General features: G+C 40.1%; 1 protein-coding gene and 1 non-coding gene across 2 annotated transcripts; both read left to right on the forward strand.

The window, feature by feature from the left end:
- Positions 1–3424: 3424 nt before the first annotated feature.
- Positions 3425–9715, forward strand: LOC106356758 (sugar transport protein 10). Its single transcript, XM_013796479.2, has 3 exons — positions 3425–8062; positions 8222–8848; positions 9269–9715. Exons 1-3 carry the CDS (start codon positions 7601–7603, stop codon positions 9713–9715), a joined length of 1536 nt encoding a protein of 511 aa, XP_013651933.2. The 5' UTR covers positions 3425–7600.
- Positions 9716–23883: 14168 nt separating this feature from the next.
- LOC125581098 lies at positions 23884–23990 on the forward strand. Its single transcript, XR_007318809.1, has one exon. It is a non-coding gene; the product is annotated as a small nucleolar RNA R71 (small nucleolar RNA).
- Positions 23991–27996: the final 4006 nt, after the last annotated feature.

Raw genomic sequence — 27996 nt, forward strand, 5'->3', positions numbered from 1 at the left:
GATGGAGTTTGGAATATATGAAAATAAGGAATATGGAGTTTGGAGTTTGGGGTTTCAGGTTTGGGGTTTGGAATATGGGGTTTGGGGTTTCGGGTTTCGGGTTTGGGGTTTAGAGGTTTCGTGGTTTTAGGTTTGGGGTTTCAGGTTTGGGGTTTGGGGTTTGGAATATGGGGTTTGGAGTTTGGGGTTTCGGGTTTGGGGTTTAGAGGTTTCGGGGTTTGGAATATGGGGTTTAGGGTTTCGGGTTTCGGGTTTCGGGTTTGGGGTTTAGAGGTTTCGGGGTTTGAGGTTTGGGGTTTGGAATATGGGGTTTGGGGTTTCAGGTTTGGGGTTTGGGGTTTGTGGTTTGGAGATTTCGGATTTTAGGGATTTAAACATGATACTCGTTAATTCCACGTAAGCAGAAATCGTCGTAAACACCACGTAAAAGGATTTAAACAAAACACTCGTTAATTCCACGTAAGCAGAAATCGTCGTAAATACCTCGTAGTGTAAAAACTAGAAAAAAGGAAAAGGATAAAAATACCAGATTAACATGTGGCAAGACTTCCAGCAATTATAATATGTAAGTCTCGCCTACATGAATTCTAATATCTTATCCTTTTCCTATTTTTTCAAATATTTATAACATGAATAGGATTTTACTGAGGAAAGTGATTTCAGATAGGGTGTGATTTGGGAGTTTGTGTGTGGTTTGAGAATGAGAGTTGTGGTTATATATATAGGAAAGCAAGGCTCGTTAATTCCACGTAAGCAAAATCGTCGTTAATACCTCGTATATAAAAACACGGGCCTTTGTGATTCCTCGCAATTTCCTCGTATTGAAAAACACGGGCCTTTGTAACTGCTCGCTATTTCGTCGTAATTTTACGATGAATTTGCGACGATATGTAATCTTATATATACCCCGAGCGCTCACTCTTTCTTTCCTCTCTACTTCCTCTCCACTTCCTCTCCATTTCGTAGCAATGGTAAGCCTCTCTAATTCCTCTCTAATTTGGTTAGTTTAGGATAGATTAGGTGGTTAGTATAGGGAATTTAGATAGGTTTACGGATTTTATGCTATTTAGTGTTCATTAGGTGGATAATGTTGGGAAATATACTGTTCATGTTAATTTTAAAAATTTAATTTTTTTCTCAGGTTCGAAAAGGAAGACTTACTGCCCATTACAGAGAGATCTTCGGTGAGCCGGGTAGTCGTTTAGACCCGGCCTCTTCTTCAGCCCCCAGTTCTTCGGGTCAGGAGACTGTCCCCGAGACTCAGTACACTCAGAGAGTCTCTGGGTCTACTTCTTCTAGTGCACCATCGGCTCCTCATGTGCCTTCCCCGATGGCTCATCCGACGATGCCTCCTCCTGTGCCTCCTCCGATGGCCGCCGATATTCATCCCGTTTTGATGGTGCCTCCGAGTGCTCCTTACTCGCAGTACACTGTAGAGGACATTCTCCGTCTGCCAGGCAGAGAAGGTTTACCAGTCATCGACCCCGACCGACCGGACGGAACTTTGTGGTATGTTGCATTAATTTTTTTTAATTCGTTTAAAATTCTTTTATAACATTAAAAAATAATTTATATTTTAAATTTGTATTTTCCTGGTGGGGGGTTGACGGATGTCTTGCATCGGACGTAACCGACACGATCAAAATTTACGCTGTAAGTTTCTATTAATTAATTATATATACTTTAATTTTTTCATGATTTATATATATACTTTCTAAAAAACTAATTGTTAATTTATTTTTTCCAACAGCAAAAATATAATTGGGCCTTGGGATCACTGAGAGGGTGAGGAAGAAGTTTAACGCGAAGGCGAAAGTTCGCTTGTTGGACACGGTCTCCAACTGGAAGGGTGACTGGATCGTGAAGGGGTATGACCGTGGCAAACCCGCTGAGCTCACCACGGATGTGTGGGATAGCCTTATCCGTTATTGGCGCCTTCCTGATTCCATTAGAATCGCCCAGGCTTGCTCTAACTCCCGTAACACGGTCGATGAGCACGGAAACGGGCCGATGCTTCACACTACGGGCCAAAAACCCCACGCCGGTGTCCGTTTGGAAATGGTAATTAAATATTTTATTAAATAAATTTTTTTATGTAGATATTTTTATTCTAACTTTCTTAAATGTTTTTTACGCCAAAGAGACGGGACATCTCCCATCTCTTATGGAACTTTACGAGAGGACCCACAAGAACAAGGCGGGCGTATTTGTAGATGGCAAGTCCGAGAAAATCTACAACGACGTGGTTGCTCGGGTTGAAGACCGCCAGACTCAGCCGACCCAGCAGTCTACCGACGGATTACCCGTCACCTTATCCACACTTGAAGTGGATAAGATTTACGAGGAGGTAAATTTTCAAAATTTTTAATTTTTTATTATTCATTTAATATAACTTTAAATTTTTACTAACAATATTTATTTTTTGTTTTTAAGGTTGTCCCTAAAAAAAAGGGACGGACGTTGGGGATTGGTTCCGTCAACAATGTTCCGAGAGCGACATCGTCTTATGATCAGCGACGGGATGATGAAGTCACTGAGCTGCGTAGAGAGTCTGCTCAGCTGCGTAACGAGTTGGCCGCGACAAAATATCGTATGGGTGGAGTCGAGGGCTTCTTGGACGTTATAGCGGCCACAAATCCCGAATGGGAGTCCATGTTGAGGAACATGCGACAACAACATCCCATTCGAGGCGAGTCATCCGACGTACATAACGAGGTGGATGTTACGAGGAGGAGTGATGAATTCTACCAGGCGATGAACGACCCTTAGTTTTTTGTTTTCCGGTTGTTGTATTATAAATTCAAAACTTATTTATATATAAAATATTTTCATATTGATTTATTTTTATTTTAAATTTTAATTTTATTAATAAATTAAATAATTTTAATTATTTTTTAATCATATTTTTTAATTTTGTAAAATAATAAAAACGAAGTAAATTCGTAGCTAATGTACGACCTATTTACGTGGAAACCTTACGAGGAAATGACGAGAAATAATAAACGAGTATTTTACGAGAAAACATTTACGAGGAAATAACGAGGAAAGATAAACGAGTATTTTACGAGTAAATCCTTTCGTGGTCGTTACGTGTATTTTGCGAGGTTACACTTTCAAGGTATTTACGTGTAGTTTACGAGGAACTCGTTTCGAGGTATTTACGAGGAAATATAGCGACCTCCTTACGTGGAATTTTGACGTGGTCTTTACGACGAAATGATCTACTTCGTCTTTACGACGAAATATATTCCTCGCTAAGTTACGACGAATTAGCGAGAAAATATGTGTTACGACAGATGAGTAACGAGCAAACGTGGTTCCTCGCTAATTCGTCGTAAAGCCTCTTTTACGACGAACTCACGAGGAAAACCGCTCTCGTTAAGATTATGTTTTCTTGTAGTGCGAAGTCTCATGCACGATACCCTGTGCTCTGAAAAAATTCGACAAGCACATAAATTCAGTCCCATTATCACTTCTGATTTTCTTAACCTTTCGAGAAAATTGCCTTTCAATCATGGCAAGGAAATTTTGAATCTGTTGAGAGACCAGGGTTTTGTCGGCTAGAAGATACAGCCAGACAGCACTAGAACAATCATCTACTATCGTCAAAAAATATCTTGAACCACAGAATGCAGTTGTACGATATGGTCCCCATAAATCAACATGTATCAAATCAAAAACCTCTTTTAAATTATTAGAACTGGAAGGAAAACATTGTCGAGTTTGTTTTGCTCTAAGACACACATCACAACTTGTAAATAAATTCTCAACACTACTACTAATCTCAGTAACTCCAGAAACAACCCCCGTGATGTGAGATGATGGATGACCCAGCCTGTTATGCCACAAACTTAAATATGCATGCACACTAGCCTTCATAGCAGTCACCGGCTCAAGCCCACGAAAACGGTATAGTCCCTCTCTCTCTCGTTCACCCGCTCCAATCAGCATCCTCGTTTTGCGGTTCTGCAGAATGACCAACTTATCAGTAACCTGTCCAATCAAGAAGCTATCAGTAACTAGTTGGCCAAAAGAGATCAGATTAGTGTGAAATCCATCAACAAAAAAACGTTCTGCAGACGCAAATGCGAGCTCAATTGTATTGTTCCTTGTTTCGAAGCACAACCATTCGATGCAGCAGGTAATGTAACCGGAAGTGGTGCTATGTCTCGAAGATCAGTGAGCAGCTTGAGACAACCAGTCATATGATGTGTTGCTCCTTATCAAGAATCCACAATGTATCATTAATCTTACCCACTGAGTTTGCATTCGACTTGTTGGCATTGAGAAGACGTTGAACAGCACTCCATTGCTCATCAGAAAGTCCAGTCAAGCCAACACGATCACTGTCTGTAATCATTCCAGCCGAGTTCATCCCAGCAGAGTTTGCACTTGGAATCTGCGTGATGTTTGCTCGTGGGTTAGAGCTACCACCACGACCACCTTGAACATTCTGAGTTCCTCTTCCTCCATACTTAGGTCGAGGCTTATCAGGCCACCACTCTGGATAGCCAATAATTTTTAAACATGAGTTCGCTTCATGACCTTTCTTTCCACAAGACGTGCACGTTCGATTGAAGTCACGGTTGCCACGAGATGAGTCTGTTGGAGTCAGTCCTTGTTGCAAGATGTCTGTAGTCCAGACAGGTGCAGACGATCGAAATCCAGACGAAGGTGAAGCTTGAGTCGCAAAGCTCATCACCTGAGTTTCAGTGGTGATGTTCGAACGAATTGTCTCATTCTGCAAAATTGTCTGATAGACGCTGTCGAGGTCCGGCAAAGGTGTTATTGCACACAACTGAGATCGAATGACCCATGAACCGAATCATCTAAGCCTGAAAGAAAATCATGTATCTTCAGAGTTTCTTTTTCCTTATCGTGAGCGGCACTGAGATTGCACTCACACTTTCCACATACACATTGTTTCGACTCCATACATTCGGAAATCCCATCCCAGATTTTGGTTAAGCGACCAAAGTAATCATCAACGCTAGAACCGTTCTGTTTGCAAGTTGCCAAAGAATTTCTGAGTTGTTGAAGTCGAGCGCCACTCTTGATAGAAAATCTCTTGATAATATCCCATAAGTCCTTCGCAATCTCTCGAGTTGAGATTGTCTACCTAATCTTTGGCTCAATTGTTTGTTTGATCCAGCCAACGAGGAGGTGATTGTTGGCCACCCAATCTTCTAGATATGGAGAGCCTGCTTCTTGTTTTGGTATACTCCCATCAAGGAAACCAAATTTATTCCGAGAACTAAGAGCCATACGGAAATTGATAACCCATTCATCATAGTTCACACCATTGAGTTGAGGTTGTGATATGATAGCCCTGGGGTTATCGTTCGACGTTTAGTCATATGGCGATATTGTTTTATATTTTGGATTCGCAGCAACAATCGACATGATGGTAGTTGATTTTGGTTGGAAAGAATGACCGAAGGGTCTGTTTTATATGAAGGAAAAAAGGCTCTGTTTTCAGAGATGAAAAACAGAGATAACGAAAAACGCTAACTTGTAGAGAAGAAAGCGTCTTAAGAAAATTAGGTCTTTCAGATCTGAGGCTCTGTTTCCATGACAAATTTTAGAATGAAAAATAATCTTCTTGATTTTATTCATCGTAGGAAAGGTTACATATATATACATTCATAATCTTCCTAAAAAGAATATTTCCAAATCTCGTAAGATATATACAATATATGTTAAACTATAGGATATGGAATATATCCTAATAAGGTCAAATTCTCACCAAACCAAAACTTATATTATAGCATCTCCACCACAAACAAATTCTCAATTTCCCATGCTCTTGATATTAATTTAGAATAAAACTAAAAATGGATTCTTACTTGAAAACTCATGGGATGTTTTTACGAATTCACAGCACAGTCACCATCTCTATTTTGCTCCATATGTTTTTTTGATGATGGCATAGATCTCTACCACATGTATTCTCACTGAATATATTCTAACTTGAAAACTCATGGAACATTTTTTTTACTTCATTCACTATCTAGTTATATGAGAAGTTTCTACTCTTTTGAATTTTGTTTGAATTAGTAATATGACAAAGCTTCAATATTTGAGTATTGTCGAAAACAATTTTTTTCTTAAAAGAAACTTTACAGACAAAGAAAACTGTCAGTTACAAAAAAAACAAAAAAATAATACTGTCTTATATATATATATATTATACAAGTGAAAATATATAAATAAGGTCTAGGAAAAAAACGGTATAACAAACAGTCAAATACAGTAAAAACCCTGCATGAAACTTGGTGTCTAACGTTAACCAACTCTTGTTACTAACAAGCTAATCGTAAGCCAAACAAAGAAAAAGATATTATACATATTTATAAGCATTTTCGTAAGTTATTTAAAATGATATATTAAAGAATATTTTCCTAAATATGCATATACATCAAATATAGAAGATAACATACACATTTAGGAAAAAATCTAAATTTATGTACAAGTTTTATTCAATAAGTCTATTTACATATTCATGAAGACATTCATGAATTAGAAATTATTATTTTTCGCAAATTCAGAAAGGTGTCATACACGTTAATATTTTTCTAAGTTTTTTAAGAACTATTTTTCCCCAAAAAATACATTTGAAAACAAAAAAAAAATTAAAAACGAAAACTTCTGAAAAGAGAATTTAAAGAAAATTTAATAACAGATTTTGAAAAACAAAATCGAAAAAATTATCTTTGATTTTATCATTTTGAATTTTATAATATTTAATTATTATCTTATTTAATAAATAATTAATTAAAATTATAAAATGAGGATATAATTTTTATTTAACCATTTAATGAAATCTATTTTTATCACTTTAACTTTTGAAAGCTATTTAAAGAACAAAAACAAAAAAAGACTATTTAGTAGCACCAGGGCTGGCTTAGATAGGGGCGAGCGGTGCAACCGCCCCTGGTCCAATCCGTTGTCCCCCTATTTCTTAATAGATAAGGGCCCAATTTGTTTTTAAAAATACATGTATTTTAATATTAAAAATAAGAAAAGGGTGCCAATGTTTTTTATATGAAAGTATTTTTTTATTTCCATAAATTTATTTTTAAAAACATTTCTGGTATTTTGGAAAAAAACATATATCTATTAGATTTTTTAAAGAAAAATAATTGTTTAAGGAAAAAAACATATATCTATTAGATTTTTAAAAGAAAAATATTGTCATAGGATCCATGACACCATTGAGCCGGCCCTAGCACAACAAGAACGGTTGTAAGAAACTAAAAGCCAATATTCTACTTTTCATGATCATTATGAATATATACTGTCTTATATTTTTATACAAATGAAAAGATAAATAGGTCTTAGAAAACGGTATAGCAAATAGTTAAATACAGTAAAAACCCTGCATGAAACTTGGTGTCTAACGTTAACCAACTCTTGTTACTAACAAGCTAATCGTAAGCCAAACAAAGATAAGATCAAAATTTATTACACAATGCACGTAATCCAACCCCTAATTATAGTGTCATTACATTATCTATTTAAAGGATCACAAAGTGACTCCCATTTTTAAATTAAGCCACAACATTCCTTCCTTCCTTCTAAGCGCAAAAGCAAAATAAAAATGGCAGGAGGAGCTTTTGTGTCAGAAGGAGGAAGTGGTGGAAGAGATTATGAAGGAGGAGTCACAGTTTTCGTTGTCATAACATGTATGGTTGCAGCCATGGGAGGTCTCCTCTTTGGTTATGACCTTGGAATCTCAGGAGGTGTGACATCAATGGATGAGTTTCTTAGCAAGTTCTTCCCACAATTAGAGAAGCAAAGGGTAAAGGCGAAGCACGAGACGGCTTACTGCAAATTTGATGACCAAAAGCTCCAATTGTTTACTTCTTCTCTCTACTTAGCAGCTTTGGTAGCTTCCTTTGTGGCTTCGGTTGTTACTAGGAAGTATGGACGAAAGGTTTCCATGTTTACCGGTGGACTTGCTTTCCTCACCGGTGCACTGATCAACGCCTTTGCCATTAATGTCACAATGCTCATCATCGGTAGACTTTTGCTCGGTGTAGGTGTGGGATTTGCTAATCAGGTTAGGTCTAAATTTGTTGTATGTCATCTAAATATATATGTGATATGCCTCATGCAACATTATATAGACCAAAGGTCCGGAACTTTGTGACCACAAAAATAAAATCATGTATGTATATTGTCTAGGCTGATTCTCAATAAGAATTGTTTTTCTTTTCAGTCTACTCCGGTTTACCTCTCGGAAATGGCTCCAGCAAAGATAAGAGGAGCGCTAAACATTTGTTTCCAGGTGGCTATTACGTCTGGAATCTTGGTGGCGAATCTGATCAACTATGGAACATCTAATATGGCTAAAAATGGGTGGAGGGTTTCTTTAGGTTTAGCAGCTGTTCCAGCAATTCTTATGGTGATCGGATCATTCTTTTTGCCCGATACACCAAACTCAATGCTTGAGAGAGGCAAATACGAGGAAGCAAAACAAATGTTGAAGAAAGTACGAGGAACGGAAAACGTTGACCATGAGTTTCAAGATATACGCGATGCATGTGAAGCTGCTAAAAAGGTAGAACATCCATGGAAAAACATCAGGCAGAGCAAATACAGACCGGCTTTAGTCTTCTGCTCGGCCATTCCCTTTTTCCAGCAGATTACTGGAATTAATGTCATTATGTTCTACGCTCCTGTTCTCTTCAAGACTCTTGGTTTTGGAGATGATGCTGCTCTTATGTCGGCTGTAATAACCGGTGTAGTTAACGTGCTCGCGACCTTTGTCTCCCTATACTCGGTTGATAGATTTGGAAGAAGGTTTCTTTTCCTTGAAGGTGGCATTCAAATGTTCATATGTCAGGTACAAATCAGTTTTACATAGCCTTCAATTCTTTCTATCTTTATTTGTGTTTGCATTAGCTTTTCCACCCTAATCACTAAAACATCCGTTTGCATGCACAACAATCATAAATATAGCCGGTTCCGACATTTAGGGGACTAGAAATATTTTAGATATATGGAAAGTGTATTTTTCATAAAAACAATGACAATTCAACAACACATGTTTTTAAAGGATCAGAATAATTTCCTGAATATTTAGATGATTAAATTATTTTTTTCTTTTTTAAAATCATTACAACCTCAACATGGAAACTGTAAAAAGAACCATAATTTCTTGAAAATAATATGTAATTTAGTAGGGTGTATATATATTTCTTTCTTTCTTTTTCCTAAACAAAGTCACATATATGATTGATGCATGTTTTGTTTATCTTTTCAGATTCTTGTTGGTTCATTTATCGGTTTAAAATTCGGAACCACGGGAACCGGAACCTTGACACCAGCAACAGCAGACTGGATTCTTGTTTTCATATGTGTGTACGTTGCTGGATTTGCATGGTCATGGGGTCCATTGGGTTGGTTAGTACCCAGTGAGATCTGTCCATTGGAAATCAGACCAGCGGGACAAGCCATCAACGTCTCAGTCAACATGTTCTTCACTTTCCTCATCGGTCAATTCTTCTTGACAATGCTTTGTCACATGAAGTTTGGTCTCTTCTACTTCTTCGCAGGCATGGTTGCCATCATGACCATCTTCATCTACTTTTTGTTTCCGGAGACCAGAGGTGTTCCCATTGAAGAGATGGGAAGAGTTTGGAAGCAACATTGGTTCTGGAAAAGGTACATTCCAGATGACGCAGTTATTGGTGGACATGATGAAAACTAAACCAATTTGGTTTAAGTGGAATTGGTTCGGTCATATACGTTGATCAGTTTCTGGTTTCATGAACTTATTACGTTCAAACTCTCTAAACAATTTGTTAATTACAAGATTCGTTATCTAATATATACAATGCTTCTTTATAGTCTTTTACATTTTTTTCTTCTTGGTTTGATAAATCCCTTATCAGTTAAATCTTCCTGCTATTTGCTTTTTTTTTTTTCATTTCAGCCGCCTCTTTTGGCGCTAAATGATACAGTTTGCATTAAACTGGTATCATCCCTGGTTCTAACTCAATAGTGAGAACGTCTCTTATGACCAGTGGTGACCCTTTCAAAAGTTCAAATATGCTTGCATACAGTGCAACTATTAGTGTATCATGTAGCTTGGTCTTCATCATTTTCTACCATCACTATGGTTGCCAGAAATCCCTCAACTCCTCTCTAAAAAATACTCATCATATAACTTAGATCATCGAAATTCCATGGTTCGTATGTATGTCTTGAATTGTAAAATTTCTTTCCATTCTCAGAATATGCTATTTGGCCCTCAAACAATCTAATACCACTCGATGTCGTAGCAACCAATCCATCAGTGTTCAGCATATGCCTTCCTTGAACTCACAGTGGCTCAGCGTTTCTGGAACTCATAGGCATGAAAAGAATAACTATGTAAACTACATGGGTGTCTTTATTATCTTAGCAATCGGGCCTTACCAACTCATGAAACCACAGTGGATAAAATAGATGGTCATAATCAACATACACATATATGAAATTCAATAAGTATGTGCAAATGATTTTCATATTACATATAATTAACCATAATTTAATTACCTGAGTCTTCAATAAATCCAACAAAATGTAGATCTTTTCATTTGTTAAGTTCATTTACCGTGATATATTGTGTGAACAATACGACCGCGAAATCAAAGAGAACAGTCGATTTGGTGAGTTTGACTTTTAGGGGACGTAATGGAACGGATACAGATGTGGAGATACACTCCAAGATTGGTGACAAAGATAACAAATATATGATTGATGTAGAAGCTTGGATTATGAATATCCAACTTCTTAGTCGGAGAATTGGGGAATCAACATATATACAAGGCATACAATAACCGGGATCAAGCTAGAAGGGTGCAGTCAAATCAAAACCCTGTTAGAAGGTGATGGGTACGTAGGCATTGGTATCCATTTATAACAAAGAGATTTCAATTAATAAAAGCATTTGGTTTTATTATACTGTGTGTAATGTGTGTAATTAAGAGTATTAGCCAAAAGTTTTTTTTTGAGAAAGGGCTTGAGTATTAGCCAAAAGTTGCTAGCAAAACACACAATTTTCATCAAAAGAAGTTCATTCATGGAGAAGGAAAATAACAAAGTATAAAATCTGTTCGAGGATAAGTCTTTACTTCGGGAAGCATCAGTCAAATTCACTTCTCATGATTTATCGTTTTCAACGTATGGCCCATATATCTGTTTGTGCAATAATTTGTTTTTCGGAAGTTCTGTTGATTGACTATGTATTTTTCTGGTTATTTCATACTTGTATTCTGATTTTGTTTATTCAAAATTAAAAAATTCTAATTTCATCAACAAAAAAGGTGGATTGATGCTAGCGTCAAACTTAAAGACAATTTTCCCTCACAATTAGTGAAGAAGAAGAGTTGATGGCACTGACTTTTTTATGGGGCAGAGGAGAGGTAGATAAATTTGCGTGCCAGAAAAAAAATCATTTAGGAAAGAAGAGCCAAGAACAATTTAATACGAAGATAAAAAAGTTTTGTGTTGGTGATATAAATTTCAAAATATCTAGTAATTGTTGCGAAATTAGAGAATGAAATCTATGTTTCTGAAGGAATCATTTATATATAAAGAATTACACCATCGTAGAATAATGGAAAATTTTTTTTTTAAAAAAATACAAATATGGAAAGAGTACAAATCATAAACTAATAAGGAAAATGCAACATGCCGATTTTCTTTCTCCCTCTCTCTCCTCACGGTCGACTCTCTCTCTCTAGCATTGGGCCGGTTATGAACCGGGCCGGTTATGGACATCCACAATATGATTTATAACACTTCCCCTTGGATGCCATAACCATACAGGGATTGTAATACGCTTTAGATGCTGCCTCATTAAAACATTACCAGGAAAACTCAGTGGGACAAAACCATGGTGAAGGAAAAAGAGTACAACACGTATTACTCCTCCTGTTCTGAACAACTCGCGGCTGGCCTCATGAAAAGCCAAGATTTCCGAATGGTTTGATGAAGTGGCCGCGATTGTCTGCTTCATGGGAACGCCATGAGATGGTCGTACCACCATGAGTAAAGACGTAGCCGGTCTGTGATCAAGCATTGTGAGGATCCGAGAGATAATTTGCATCAGCAAAGCCAACTAATTCTTCTTTGTTATGGTTAGTATAAAATAAACCCAAATCTTTCGTTCCATGCAGGTAACGAAGAACATGTTTAATCTTGTTCCAGTGCCTTTGGGTTGGACAAGAACTTAATCTAGACAATAGATTCATGGCAAAACATATATCTGGTCGTGTGACTAGCTAGATACATCAAAGCTCCTATGGCACTGAGATATGGCACTTTGGGACCAAGGACATCTTTATCGTCCATCTTAGGACGGAACGGATCAGTGTCCAGGCTGAGGTACCTCACGACCATGGGGCTAGATAATGGGTGAGACTCGGCCATGTTGAATCTCTTGAGTACTTTTCTGTATATAACATTTGATGCACAAGGATTTCATCTCTTATGTACTCAAGCTGTAATCCCAAACAAAACTTTATTTTTTTCAAGATCTTTCATCTCGAATTCTTTCTTAAGATATTCAATTGTTTGGGAGATCTCTCCAGAGGTTCCTAGGATATTCAGATCATCAACATACACTGCTATGATCACAAAGCCCTTATTGTCGAATTTCTTTATGAATATGCAGGGACTGATCGGATCATTTCTATATCCCCCTTTCACTAGGTACTCACTTAGTCTATTGTACCACATTCGACCTGATTGTTTCAATCCATAAAGAGATTTATTCAACTTTATACAGTGTTGTTCTCGAGTACTCGATTTGTTTTTCAACTCTATACCCTCTGGTACTTTCATATAAATCTCATTATCCAGTGGCCCATATATGTATGCAGTTACAACATCCATTAACCGTAAGTCTATTTTTTTCTCTTATAGCCAGACTTATGAGGAATCTAAAAGTAGTAGCATCCACCACAGGGGAGTATGTCTCCTCATAATCGATTCCTGGTCTCTGTGAGAATCCTTGTGCAACAAGCCGTGCTTTATATCTCACGACCATGCCGTGTTCATTATCTTTTCCTTACAAAGACCCACTTATAGTCGACTGGTTTAACATCATATGGTGTCCGGACTATTTGTCCAAAGACATCTCTCTTCTTTAAAGAGTTTAACTCCACGTTTATAGCTTCTTTCCATTTGATCCAATCTGATCATTGAGTGCACTCATAAATAGACGTGGGTTCATGATCCTCATTCAAATCCATAAGTTCAAGTGCTACCTTGTATGCAAATATATCATCAATGTCGACATTCTTTCTGTTCCATTGTATCCCAGACAAGACATAGTTTATTGAGATCTCATTATTATTAGGACCTTCAGTACCTTGAATCTTGGCGTCCCAAGAATCAGTATTAGATACATCAGGGCCGGCCGCATCTAAGCATTCATGATCGGCCGTGATCGCTATTAGGGTTTTGGGATCAGCCGCGGTTAAGTCCCGGGATTTAGGAACGGTTGCGGTCGTGTATAGGGTTTCAACAACCTCGGTTTCATTCTTTGCACCTTTCTTAGTTTTGGGTTCTTATCTTTGGAACCTATTGGTCTACCACGTTTCAAACGTTGTCTAGTGATATCTTGCATATTCACATTGTTTTATCCATTTATTCATGTGCATTTTCATCATATAGATTAGGATTTAGCCATGTCTAGGTTGAATTTTGCATACATATGTCTCTATTAGGTATTGAAGTACCACATGGAGTGCTGATGTGTCGAGTTTTAACCCGATTATCTAACTGCAAGTGCACAGTAAAGTACACAGTAGTAATGCGGGATCGAATCCACAGGGACCGATGATCACACGTAGAGTTGCAGACAAGTTAATAGCTACAGCGAACAAAGATATAATTTTGATGGTTTTTATTTAATTTTCTTTAGTGTCACAAAACATAAACAAGCTGTAAAAAGATGATTTAAACGATTTGAAAACTATTTTAAAACAAACGTTGGGCATTGGGATTTCTCAGGGATTTCTTTTTAATCAAGATACAATTAATGGCAGACACATGGATATATTAAGAACCGTCTAGAACTCAAACACGATATTAGAATTAACCTACTTCCGTAGCGCTAATTCTCTATGTTATAGAAATCTCCACACTAACTTCCGCTGAGTTTCAATTTCTAAACAAGCATTAAGAACAGGTTCAATATGTTCACAAAGCGCAATAACATCAACTTCGAGGGTTAAGGACACTTTGCTCATCTAAAGTATTTTCGGAAATTCAAACAATCACTTTCGGTGCATCAAACAATCTGAAATCATGAACTAAGTGATCAATTCAGTTCAAGCAGTAAGAAATCCATTAGATGAAGAACCAAAACGTAATCCCTTAGTCTACACACGTTTTATGAATCAAAACATCAAGAAATCCCCTATGAGAACCCCTAAACCCAACTAGATGACTACTCACACATAACTAAGCAAGAACAACACGATTTTAATGAAGAAAACATGATAAGATTGTATTAAAACAGAGGAAAGGTTCAGAAGATCTTCTCCAAATGGTTTTGAGATGAACTCCTTTACAAATCTTCACAAATCACACAAAACAAGTACAAAACTCTCAAATCTCTCTCAAGAACTTGTAAATCTCCTTCTTGGTCGCCCCTGGTCTTTTCTGAGTCCCAAAGGTCGAGTTCTTCTGTCTATTATTGAGGGGAGTGGGTAAAAAGGAGTGAAAAGCTCGTTTGTGCGTGTGGAGCCCGTAGAGCGTGGGATCGGTCGATCTAGTGCATGAAAGCGTGGGATCGGTCGATCCACATGTACCGGATCGGTCGATCTCACGTCCTGTGCGATCAATACTTCTCATTAGGTCCATTGTTCGGTCCATCTTGCTTCTGAATAAATCCCGAATGCGTTCTTTTCTTGCAAGCTATCTAGTAACCTGCATATTACACTTAAGAACACCAAAACGCATCAAATAGACCAAAACATTAATTAAAACCGACCATTTAATTTCTCCAAAACGAGTTTAAAACCGTTTAAAACACGGAATATCAACTCCCCCAGACTTGAATCTTTGCTTGTCCTCAAGTAAAGAGGATTAAAATTCGGGAGCTCACTAACCCTCAGTAGACCTTACCTTGTGATTTCGCTAACCACTTAAATCAGAGACTGTCAAGGCATTCGTTCCAAATCCCCACCAAGACCGCGCAAACCTTTCCATATTTCAGACCTGCAAGTCTCAGTTTCAAGTAATCAACTCTTTACATTCATTAAAAAGGGCGTGACCTTTCCACCAAAGATATCTCCATCAGGTATAACGGGCTTGGTGTTTGGGAGGCTGTTTTAGTGTTTAATTAGGTGAGGCTCAAGTGTTTGTGGGTATCAGCGATAACAAAAAATGCAAAACATTATGCAAAATCGCTGGAGAAACCGAGTATATTGATAACCACGTTTTCGAACTGCTCAAGTCTCAAATGATCAAAACCCAACAAATCTCAAACTCTAACCCCAAATTTAAACAACGCATCATCTCTGGTACACAAAATAAAAATAAAATGTCTAAATCAAATCTACTGAATGAGATATAAACATGAACTCTTTTTTTTTTTTTTTTTTATTATTTATCATTATTATTATTATTATTATTATTATTATTATTATTATTATTTTTTTAAGTTTCAGAACGAAAAATTATACAAACCAAAATCGAATATATACACTGCGATGCAATCACACACTTACAACACCCAATTTTTCTATTTACACCTCTAGACACACAGGTCCGTGTCTAACCACCTAAATGTTCCGATCCTACCTAAGCAGTCGGATGAACCATGTCTACCCTAATCTCTCCATTGTTTTTGCACATGTATGCACATATAATCAGCGTGTAAGAATGCATGGAGATGAAATAAAAGGGTAAGGTGTAGGTGTGGTACCAAACTATTGATGAGTCTGGCCATTCAGGATTATTAAAGAGTGGTAAAATGTGGTAAAGAAAATCCTGAATGTGTATATGGTGTACCGTTTCCTGATGTTGATTCCTGGTCAAAAGAAATTAAATTCGTTAATGGTCAAAAATAGTTGAGTCGATTACAATTCACCGAGACTTGATAAAAGATTTAAGGAGAGGTTGTTTGGTCAAGTGGTTCCTCGGTTTGTCTGCGCTAACAGTCCTGAAAAATGGCCAATATGAAATGTAATGCACAACACACAAGGAAATAGTCTAATAATCATCACAGGGTCTGATAAAAATACGTAGAGAGTTTTTAGAGTTTTTTTTTTTTTTTTTTTTAAAAACACAATCAAATCCGATAAAGTAAGAAAATAAAAGAAATAATAGCAATATGGTACATAAGTAGCATCCTCCCCCAGACTTACTTCACACCGTCTCGGTGTGAAAATAATTCCAAGAGAGATTACCGATCAGGCGTTGCGGTCAGTGCGCCTCTTCGAGCGCCTCTCCAATGCTCCATCATCATCAGAGTCCTCCGCTGCCTCAGGTCCAGCAGCGGTGTCGTGAGCGCCTGAGTCGTCATCGCTATCTCCAGAAACAGCTGGCTGTGATGCGCATCCCTTCTTAATGTTGCAGATTCCCTTCCACATCTTCAGCAGTATGGAGTTGTTGGTTTGATGGCTCTTGATGGACCAAGCGTTGATCTCAGCAGCGGATGCAGTAGCGGGAGGTGCTGGTGGCAGCATATACGGAGTGAAATCCGTGGGGAAAAGACTTTCCTCATCTTCAGGTTCCTCCTCTATATCATCATGTGGTGCCTGCTGGTGTGTCGATGATGATGCGACTCCTTTCTTCTTCAGTGTCGCGGGTCTGGTGCAGAGAGATGCAGGCGGTGGTAGAAATATGAGGGCACCTGGATCAGTCAGCTCGGTGATGGCGGTATCGGGTAGTTTGACAAATTGCTCTCTCCCTTGTGGGTCCTGGAACTGGTAGATATGAGGGGCTGACTTGTCGATGCTACCTCGCCAAGGGCCGGTGAGGTAGTGGCTGCTAATGAGTGCTCTCATGTCGAAAAAGTTCTGATGCATCCCCTTCTTATCCACCACTCTGTCAATAGGTGGAAGAAACACTCCACATTGCCTTAAGATCTGTGTGATAACCGCTCCAAACCCACATCTCTTCGTGTCTGAAACTTTGAAGTACGCAAGCTTCTCCGCGATCACAGCTCCTATGTTTATGTCCTTCCCGCTAACATAGGTAATGTCTGCGCCCTGAGGCCATAGGTGTCCAGCCCCGATGAACAGAAGAGCTAGCTCATCTTTTGTCACTGCAGCGGGTTCTGTCTTCCCATAGATAACACTGCTGATCACTCTCACTGCATATCGCAGAACAGGGCTACGAATTCTAGCTTGCTTGGCCTCTCGAGAGATGAAGTTTCCTGAAGCGATGAATTTCCAGAAATCATTGTGTTCCGGGAAGTCAGGAACACAAGATTGACGTCCTTTCCCGAACCCAAAGACGTCGCACAGCTGAAAGATGGTCATGGAGTGGAACTGCCTGTTCACAATGAAGGAGAACATTGCCTTATCAGCTACCGGGTTGTCCTCGTCAGGATGGTAGAGGCGGGCTGATGCGAGGAACTGCCTGGTCAAATCAGCATAGCAATCACAGTGGAGATCGAAGATGTACCCCAGGCCAATCTTCTCGAACAAGGCTTCAATATCCTCGGTTATCCCCAATGCATCTGTAGTGTCTCTGTGAGCGAAGCGCGACGGACATATTTCCACTCCCCTCATCTGCTCGTAGAAATCATCATCATGTATATCCCACTGCTGGGTTATCTCTCGATTCGCAGGATGAGACCTATCCGTCTTTCGGAAATTGCCCTTTGTGCTGAGCCTAGCAGTCTGTACCGAGGAGCTCCCACGCTCACCCTGCTTCTTCTGTCTCTTAGGCATTATCTGCAAAATTAATTCATCAAACCCAAGTAAGAGACAAATAGAAAAACACTCTTATAAAATCAATTCTGATCAATCCCCTAAACATGTAAAAATTTAGCACACATCTCTTCTCAAAACTCAAAATAACACATCAAACACCATTCCAATTTTCGTTTTTCAATTAAAGTCCAAAATTAAAATTTTTATTTTTCAGTTCCAAATTCATAATTGCTTAAAAAATCATGCTGCAAAGTGTTAATCATCATGAATATTCAAGCATTTCATTCAAACAATTAGAATTTCAGTTTTAATTTGAACTTTTATCAACATTATGACCATTGGAAATTATTTCTCTAAAATCCCAATTCAACCCACGAAATTGGCAATCAAGGTAACCCATGAGTATAATCATCACAAACAAACCATCCTAGATGCCATTCCATTTAGAATTCGGAGATTCCCCTACATCTAACCCTAGGGCGATTTTAGATTCCAAATTTAGAGAGTCATACCTGTGTCTTGATGAAAACTGATGGTAGAAATGGATAGAGCTTGAAAAACTAATGAGTTTAGCACCAAGAATTACAAAAATCGGATGAGAAATGAATGAAATCGAATTGGTTGTTCTTGAGAGGTTTGAGAGAGTTTGAGAGGAGAGGAAGATGAAATTATGAGTGTTTTGATCAAATTTTCGCGAGTTGGGTGTTTGTATGGGTGTTTTCCGGTTTAAACTAAGTGAAATTAAACCAGACAATACCTACCTTAGATCGACCGATCTGTTTCACCCGGATCGACCGATCTGTTTCATGAGATCGACCGATCTGTTTCACCCGGATCGACCGATCTGTTACTGAGATCGACCGTTCTGTTTAACCTGGATCGACCGATCTGTGCCTGATCGTGATACATGCCTGAAAATCATCTAAAAACACAACCAAAAATCAATTCACACAAGAAAACATAATCACAAAAGAGAAAGAAAATCAAACCATGTGGGTTGCCTCCCACTCAGCGCTTGTTTAAAGTCGCGAGCTTGACTATTTTGTTGTCCTTAGGCGAGATCGGGTTCCGATAAAGGAATGTTGGTTCCTTCTTCGGGTTTTGCATCTGTGAAGTAAGGTTTTAGCCTCTGCCCATTGACTGTGAACTTCCTCCCATTCTCTTCCAAGACAACAGCTCCATAAGGTCTAACCTCTGTGATGGTGAAAGGTCCGGACCAACGAGACTTAAGCTTTCCAGGAAATAGCTTGAGTCTAGAGTTGAACAGAAGGACTTTGTCTCCAGCAGCGAAGTCTCTCGGGATTATCTTTCTGTCATGCCACGCCTTAGTTCTTTCCTTGTAGATTTTGGTGTTCTCATAGGCGTTCAACCGAATCTCGTCCAGCTCGTTCAACTGAACCATCCTCCTTTCTGCAGCGGTTTTAATGTCGAAGTTCATCAACTTCGTTGCCCAAAAACCACTGTACTCCAATTCCACAGGTAGGTGACAAGACTTTCCATAGACCAGATTAAAAGGAGTGGTGCCCAAGGGAGTCTTGTAGGCGGTTCTATACGCCCATAAGGCGTCATCAAGCTTCACAGCCCAGTCTTTCCTTGTTTTGCCTACAGCCTTCTCCAAAATCCCCTTGATTTCTCGGTTCGATATTTCAACCTGCCCACTTGTCTGAGGATGATAAGGTGTAGCTACCTTATGCTTTACTCCATGTTTCTTCAGCAGTTTATCGAACGTCTTGTTGATGAAGTGAGAGCCTCCATCACTAATAACCACTCTCGGGATCCCGAATCTTGGAAAAATGACTGTCTTGAACATTTTCTTGACAACACTAGAGTCATTTGTCTTGCTGGCTACTGCTTCCACCCACTTGGAGACATAATCAACCGCAACCAGGATGTACTCATTTCCATAAGAAGATGGGAAAGGGCCCATAAAATCAATTCCCCATACATCAAAAACTTCAACTTCAAGGATGAAATTTTGGGGCATCTCATTTCTCTTACTGATGTTGCCCTTCCGCTGACATGCATCACACTTTGAGACAAACTCATGGGCGTCTCTGAAAAGTGTAGGCCACCAGTAACCAGCCTGCAGGACCTTAGAAACCGTCTTGAATGTTGCAAAATGGCCTGCGTATTCTGAACTGTGGCAGTGGAAAAGAATCCCTTGCATCTCATTCTCCAGAACACATCTCCTGAATAAACCATCTGAGCATCTCTTGTAGAGGAAGGGATCATCCCAGTAGTAGTGGTTCACATCTCTCATGAACTTCTTCCTCTCATACCCCTTCAGGTTCGGTGGTTCAATTCCAGCACATAGGTAGTTTGCAAAGTCTGCAAACCATGGGAGATCATCCTGAATTTGTCTCATGACACAGCAATCAGCCTGATCCAAATACTCATCCTCCAGCAAGGTGATCACATAGACATTCTCCTCGGGTAATGTATCATCCAGTGGTGTTTCAGCTTCCACTCTCATTCGGGAAAGATGATCTGCCACTCCATTTTCTGCTCCTCTCTTGTCTCTGATCTCAATATCAAACTCCTGTAGCAGTAAGATCCACCTTAAGAGTCTCGGTTTAGCATCTTTTTTCGTCATCAGGTACTTCAAGGCTGCATGATCTGTGTGCACAATTACTTTCGAGCCCACCAAATAGGACCTGAACTTCTCGAAAGCATAAACTACTGCCAGCAACTCCTTCTCAGTGGTAGCATACTTGATTTGAGCATCATCAAGCGTTCGGCTGGCATAATAGATCACATGGAGTTTCTTGTCTTTTCTCTGCCCCAAAACAGCTCCAATCGCGTAATCACTTGCGTCACACATTATTTCAAATGGCAAGTCCCAATCTGGTGGCTGCACAATGGGAGCACTGACTAGAGACTTCTTGAGAATCTGAAACGCAGCGAGGCAGTCAGCATCAAAAACAAACTTCGCTTCTTTGCACAGCAGACGGGTGAGTGGCCTCGCTATCATAGAGAAGTCTTTGATAAACCTCCTGTAGAAACCGGCATGTCCCAGAAAACTCCGAATATCCCTCACTGTCCTAGGAGGCTGTAGGCTGGTCATAACTTCAATCTTTGCTTTGTCAACCTCGATACCCTGCTCTGATATCCTGTGACCCAAAACAATGCCATCTTTCACCATGAAATGGCACTTCTCCCAATTTAGCACCAAGTTCTTCTCCTCACATCTTTCCAGCACCTTGCACAGATTAGCAAGGCAGTCGGTAAATGAAGAACCGTAGACTGAGAAATCGTCCATAAAAACCTCCATAATGTCCTCAATAAGATCAGTAAAGATCGACATCATGCATCTCTGGAAAGTGGCAGGAGCATTGCACAATCCGAAGGGCATTCTCCTGTAGGCAAAAGTACCGTATGGACAGGTGAATGTTGTCTTCTCTTGGTCCTCTGGATGAATGGGTATCTGAAAGAACCCGGAGTAGCCATCGAGAAAACAGTAGTAGGGGTGGTTGGCTAGTCTTTCCAGCATCTGGTCAATGAAAGGAAGTGGGAAGTGGTCCTTCCTTGTGGCTGAGTTTAGCTTCCTGTAGTCAATGCACATCCTATGCCCTGTGACTGTTCTGGTAGGAATCAGCTCAGCTTCTCATTTGTGATGACAGTGATGCCACCCTTCTTAGGAACCACATGAACCGGGCTCACCCAAGTGCTGTCTGAAATTGGGTAGATCACCCCTGCACTCAACAGCTTTAGAATCTCCTTTTTCACAACTTCCATCAGTTTGGGATTCAGTCTTCGCTGGTGCTCTATGGACGTCTTTGACTCATCCTCCAAGTGAATCTTGTGCATGCAAAGATCTGGAGAAATACCTGTAATATCATCCAAAGAGTACCCCAATGCTTTTCTATACTTTCGCAATTTTGAAAGAAGCAAAGCGGTCTCCACATTATTCAGGTTAGCACAAATAATAACAGGATATGTGGAATTCGGTCCCAAGAATGCATACCTCAGCCCAGCTGGGAGGGCTTTAAGTTCCACCTTTGGAGCATTCTCCTCACTCCAATCTGGTTGGGAGGATGACGGTTTGACGGTTTTATCGGTGCCTGAGTCTTCAAGGCTGACATAGGCGACATGCTTCTCAATCGGTGAGGCTGAATCCAAAATCTCAGAAAATCCAACCACTTCTTGGTTCATGAACCCGAACTCACTCTCCCTTTGGGTCAATGCGACTTGTAGAGGATCATCAGTGTGCAACTCTTCATCCATTTCCTCCACCAGTTCAGTCAATGTATCAACCCAGAAAGTCTGTCCATCAATAGTCGGATTTTTCAGCACCTTCTCCACATTGTATCTCATCGCCATGTCTCCTAGACGTAAGTCTATATGCCCATTCTGTACATCAATCATGGCTCCAGCAGTAGCTAAAAACGGTCTGCCCAAAATGAGAGGATCTTTAGGTTCCTCTTCCAGCTCCAGAACTACAAAATCGGTAAGCACATATCCCTTTCCAACACCAACAGGGATGTTTTCTAGTACACCGACTGGTCTTCGCACTGATCGGTCAGCAAGGACCAAGGAGATCCTTGTAGGTTTGTAGTTCGTCATGCCTAGCCTCTCAGAGACAGAGAAAGGCATTAGGCTCACTCCTGAACCCAGATCGCAGAGACTCCTCTCAAAGGTAAGTGATCCAATGCGGCATGGTAGAACAAATGCTCCGGGATCTTCACGCTTTTTAGGCATGACATTTTGTAGAACTGCGCTACATTCCTCATTGAGCATCAACACACCACGCTCTAGGCTCATCTTATCGGTAAGAATCTCCTTCATGTACCTTTTAAGAGAAGGTACCATCTTCACCGCTTCAACGAATGGCAATCTCACATGTAACTCCCCAACAAGGTTCTTTAGCTTCTCGTACTCACGTTCTTTGATCTTCTGCCTTGGTCTGGATGGGTATGGAGCCTTAGGAACATAAGCAGGAGGCGCCACATACACCTCTTCAGGTTCAGAGGAATTTGGCTTCGTTGGCACGGGATCGGTCGATCCAGATGGACCGGATCGGTCGATCTCCTTCCCCTTGGATCGGTCGATCTGTTCCTTAGATCGGTCGATCTCTTTCTCATTCGATCCCTCAATCGTTTTTCCACTCCTAAGTGTTACAGCATTCACAAACTCCTTGGGATTCGTCTCTGACTTCCCTGGTAGAAATCCAGGTGCTGTTCTGCTGCTGGAGGCGGTTTGAGCAACTTGCTTTTCCAAAACTTTCAAATGGGTGTTCAAAGTTTCAAACTTCCCATTAAGCTCTCCATACATGTTATCCACCTTGGTGTTTATCTCTGCAGTGCTATTCTTCTGACCTTCTAGCACCATTTGCAGCATCTTCTTAATTTCGTTATCCTGAGAAGACTGTGACGAAGAGGCATTCCCTTGATTCTGGTAGTTGTTGTACTGCTGCCTTTGCTGAAATCCTGAGTTGCCCGAGTTGTTCCCCTGATATTGATTTCTGTTCTGATATCCTTGGTTGAACACACTCTGGTTCTGATTCTGGTTCTGCCTGTTTCCTGCCTGAGGGTAGGACTGATGTTGTGGATTCTCCACATTGTTGCTCCGGTAAGACAGATTATTTTGCTGATTTTGACTCCATCCAAGGTTCTGATTGTAGCCTCTGTTGTAGTTTCCTTGACCACCAATGTAGTTCACATCAGCTTGCATATCATCTGAATCATCACCAACAGTTTCTTGTGAGGAACGATAGCCTTGCTCCTCCACAAATTTCACAGATTTCTGATCTCTCTTGAGAAGCATCTCAATCTTGGCATTCAGCTCATCTATCTTCTTGGATTCATAACCAACACCCTTCTGGCTGGTGTCAAACCTTGACTTGCGGTTTGCTTTGCTGGATGACAGGTTGTTCAGCAAGGTGTAAGCTTCTTCAACAGTCTTGGTCATGAAATCACCATTACTTGCTGTGTCCATGGCATCTTGACTCTCTTCATGAACTCCATTATAGAAAATGTTCAGCAAGCTCACATCAGTGTAACCATGGTGAGGGCAGTCCTGTGTGTACTCCTTGAAACGCTCCCAAGCCTCATGAAAGCTTTCTGAATCAAGCTGCTGAAAGCTTCCAATTCTGCTTCTCAGATATGTGGACCTTGACTTGGTGAAGAAATGCTGTAGAAAAGCAGCTCTTGTCTCTTCCCATGTAGTAAGAGATCCTGGAGGGATGGACTTTAACCATCTGATAGCTTTATCAGCTAAGGAAAACGGGAACAACCTGCATTTCAAAGCGCCTTGAGGAACTCCATTATGTCTGCTGGTGTCACAGACTCGCTCAAAATGCTCCAAGTGATACATCGGGTCCTCAGACGGGTTTCCATGAAACGGATTTTTCTCCACCAAATTAATGAGACCAGTCTTGATCTCAAAGTCTCTTCTCTCAATGGGAGGTGGGCGAATCCCAGAACGATCGGCATAGAATGCATCTGGTGTATCATAATGTGCAAGCGTCATCCTAGGCATGCCATAGTCTCCAGCCTGTTGTCTTGCAGCTACACCAGCCTGCTGATTATCACCAGCATTGTTGCCTTCTCGTTCATCTACAGGAATTGGATTTTGCGGGTTGTCCTGAAACTGGTCTTCTTGGTGTTCAGCCATTTCAACCTCTTCAGCGGACTCAAGTCTTTTCTTTTTCACTTGTCTCTCTAGGCGGCCGAGCTCTAACTCCAAAGGTATTAAATTCGATGATCCTTTGCTTCTAGTATGAAATCCGCTCATTCACCTGAAAACACAAACAGAAAGAGAAAGACAGAAACATTAGACAAAATAAAAATGCTATAGTCTTAAACTGATCATTAACTCTAGGGTGACCAAATGGTCCCCGGCAACGGCGCCAAAAACTTGATGTGTCGAGTTTTAACCCGATTATCTAACTGCAAGTGCACAGTAAAGTACGCAGTAGTAATGCGGGATCGAATCCACAGGGACCGATGATCACACGTAGAGTTGCAGACAAGTTAATAGCTACAGCGAACAAAGATATATTTTGATGGTTTTTATTTAATTTTCTTTAGTGTCACAAAACATAAACAAGCTGTAAAAAGATGATTTAAACGATTTGAAAACTATTTTAAAACAAACGTTGGGCATTGGGAATTCTCAGGGATTTCTTTTTAATCAAGATACAATTAATGGCAGACACAGGGATATATTAAGAACCGTCTAGAACTCAAACACGATATTAGAATTAACCTACTTCCGTAGCGCTAATTCTCTATGTTATAGAAATCTCCACACTAACTTCCGCTGAGTTTCAATTTCTAAACAAGCATTAAGAACAGGTTCAATATGTTCACAAAGCGCAATAACATCAACTTCCGAGGGTTAAGGACACTTTGCTCATCTAAAGTATTTTCGGAAGTTCAAACAATCACTTTCGGTGCATCAAACAATCTGAAATCATGAACTAAGTGATCAATTCAGTTCAAGCAGTAAGAAATCCATTAGATGAAGAACCAAAACGTAATCCCTTAGTCTACACACGTTTTATGAATCAAAACATCAAGAAATCCCCTATGAGAACCCCTAAACCCAACTAGATGACTACTCACACATAACTAAGCAAGAACAACACGATTTTGATGAAGAAAACATGATAAGATTGTATTAAAACAGAGGAAAGGTTCAGAAGATCTTCTCCAAATGGTTTTGAGATGAACTCCTTTACAAATCTTCACAAATCACACAAAACAAGTACAAAACTCTCAAATCTCTCTCAAGAACTTGTAAATCTCCTTCTTGGTCGCCCCTGGTCTTTTCTGAGTCCCAAAGGTCGAGTTCTTCTGTCTATTATTGAGGGGAGTGGGTAAAAAGGAGTGAAAAGCTCGTTTGTGCGTGTGGAGCCCGTAGAGCGTGGGATCGGTCGATCCACATGGACCGGATCGGTCGATCTAGTGCATGAAAGCGTGGGATCGGTCGATCCACATGTACCGGATCGGTCGATCTCACGTCCTGTGCGATCAATACTTCTCATTCGGTCCATTGTTCGGTCCATCTTGCGTTCTTTTCTTGCAAGCTATCTAGTAACCTGCATATTACACTTAAGAACACCAAAACACATCAAATAGACCAAAACATTAATTAAAACCGACCATTTAATTTCTCCAAAATGAGTTTAAAACCGTTAAAAACACGGAATATCAAGTTCCTGGAGACATTTGGGTACATTTGGAGCTCAAGGGAGGTGATTAGAGTGATCTTTGGACGAGGACTGCTTGGAGCGACTTCCCGGAGCGACTAGATGAAGTCGCTGTGACACACATCTCAGAGCGACTTGACCGGAGCGACACAGCGAGGTCGCTCGCGTCTCCATCACCCCGAGCGACGCGACCTGGAGCGACACAGCGAGGTCGCTCGCGCCTCCATCACCCGGAGCGACGTGACCGGAGCGACACAGCGAGGTCGCTCAAGAAGAGCGACCCAGAGCGACGTCTCGCAGCGACCCCTCCAGGTCGCTCCCGAAGCCTGGAGCGACCTCCCGGAGCAACTACTGGAGGTCGCTGCGCGCCTTCTGTTTGCTTGAATTCATTTCTACTCATGGGCCTTTTGGTCATTTCATTATGCACGCTTTTACTTTTGAAAACCTATGTTTTGAGTACTTGAGTAGCCACCAGAAAACAATCTCTTTTTCCAGAGAACAACTAGTAAAACTTCTTTTGATTCAGATTTGATTGTTTTCATCTTGTGTTCTTGTTGATTTCTTATCTATTTCTCTACATGATTAATCTGAAATCCAATATGGGTTTAAGAGGAATCATGGAGATTAGTGAGTAATCATTTTTTGAATTCATGGGTTAGGGAGATCAAGGGTGATTAGGTTAGTTCTAAGATGTTTTAGTGTAGATCATTCTTGTTCCTTGCTAGTAGAGTATTCATAATGCATCTTCTGAGTTGGCCTCTCAAAAGTTGATCTTTAGGCATTTCCCACCCACAAGGTGTTTGATGAAATGCCTGAGACAACTCTCCTAAGCTTTTAACATACTTTACCAAAGACATTTGTTGTTAAAGGTGTTAAGATAGCCAATAGACTTGTTAGTAATGATTGCTTTCATATTATTCAACCAAAGACATTTGATGTTTGAGATATGTTAGTAAATGAACATTCATCTAGACATAGAGTTTGTTTAAGATTGTGTCTAAGCTTAAGGTTGATAGTTTGATTGATCGTTTGCCATCCTTAGTTCGAAACTTGATCACCCAAGGTGTAATCCCTATGCCCATGAGTTCTCTTTTCCCTTAGTCAAGAAAGTATCATTCTGTAATTGCTTTCTAGTATTAGTAGTAGTTTAAAACCCATCTAATTCATTGGTTGCACTTAGATTAAGTGAGTACTTGCATTCTCGGTGCTTTGATATCCCTCAGAACTGGTTCGACAATCACTATACTACAACATTTGTCTTACGAGCCTTGAAAACTCCTAACATCAAATTGGCGCCGTTGCCAAATTCTGAGTAGATTTAAACATTGAGATTTAGTCACTTGCTTGAGACTAAGTCATTTTAATTTTGTTTTGTTACTGATTCTTCTTCTTCAACTACCTTTCACTTTCAGGTGTATGAACTTGAGGAGCAGGGGTCCATCAAACCTAGTTCCAATAGTAGCAGACATCAGAGCTTTTGAGAGGGAGTGTGCTAGAGCTAGAAGAGAAGAAGAACAACAAGCCCACTTGCAGAGATTCGATATTGATATGGAAGATCAACCGCAAGGGGCAGAACACCAACCGCGGGCAGCTCGACCCATTGGTACTTATGACCGGCCCAACATTCATGGTCATAGACTGGGAATCCGAGCACCGGCTGTGGCAGCCAACAACTTTGAGGTCAAGTCAGGACTCCTCAACGTGATCGAGAACAACAAGTATCATGGCTTGGCTCTAGAGGACCCATTTGATCACTTGGACAAGTTTGACAGCTACTGTGGGTTGTCAAAAACCAATGGTGTGTCCGAAGATGCCTTAAAGCTCAAGTTATTCCCTTTCTGTTTGGGGGATAAGGCACGTCAATGGGAGAAGTTTCTACCCAGCGACTCTATCACCACTTGGGATGATTGCAAGAGAGCATTCTTGGAGAAGTTCTTCTCTACTTCAAGAACTGCT

Source organism: Brassica napus, chromosome C1, assembly GCF_020379485.1.
Source record: "Brassica napus cultivar Da-Ae chromosome C1, Da-Ae, whole genome shotgun sequence".
In the NCBI taxonomy this organism is placed as follows: Eukaryota; Viridiplantae; Streptophyta; class Magnoliopsida; order Brassicales; family Brassicaceae; genus Brassica; species Brassica napus.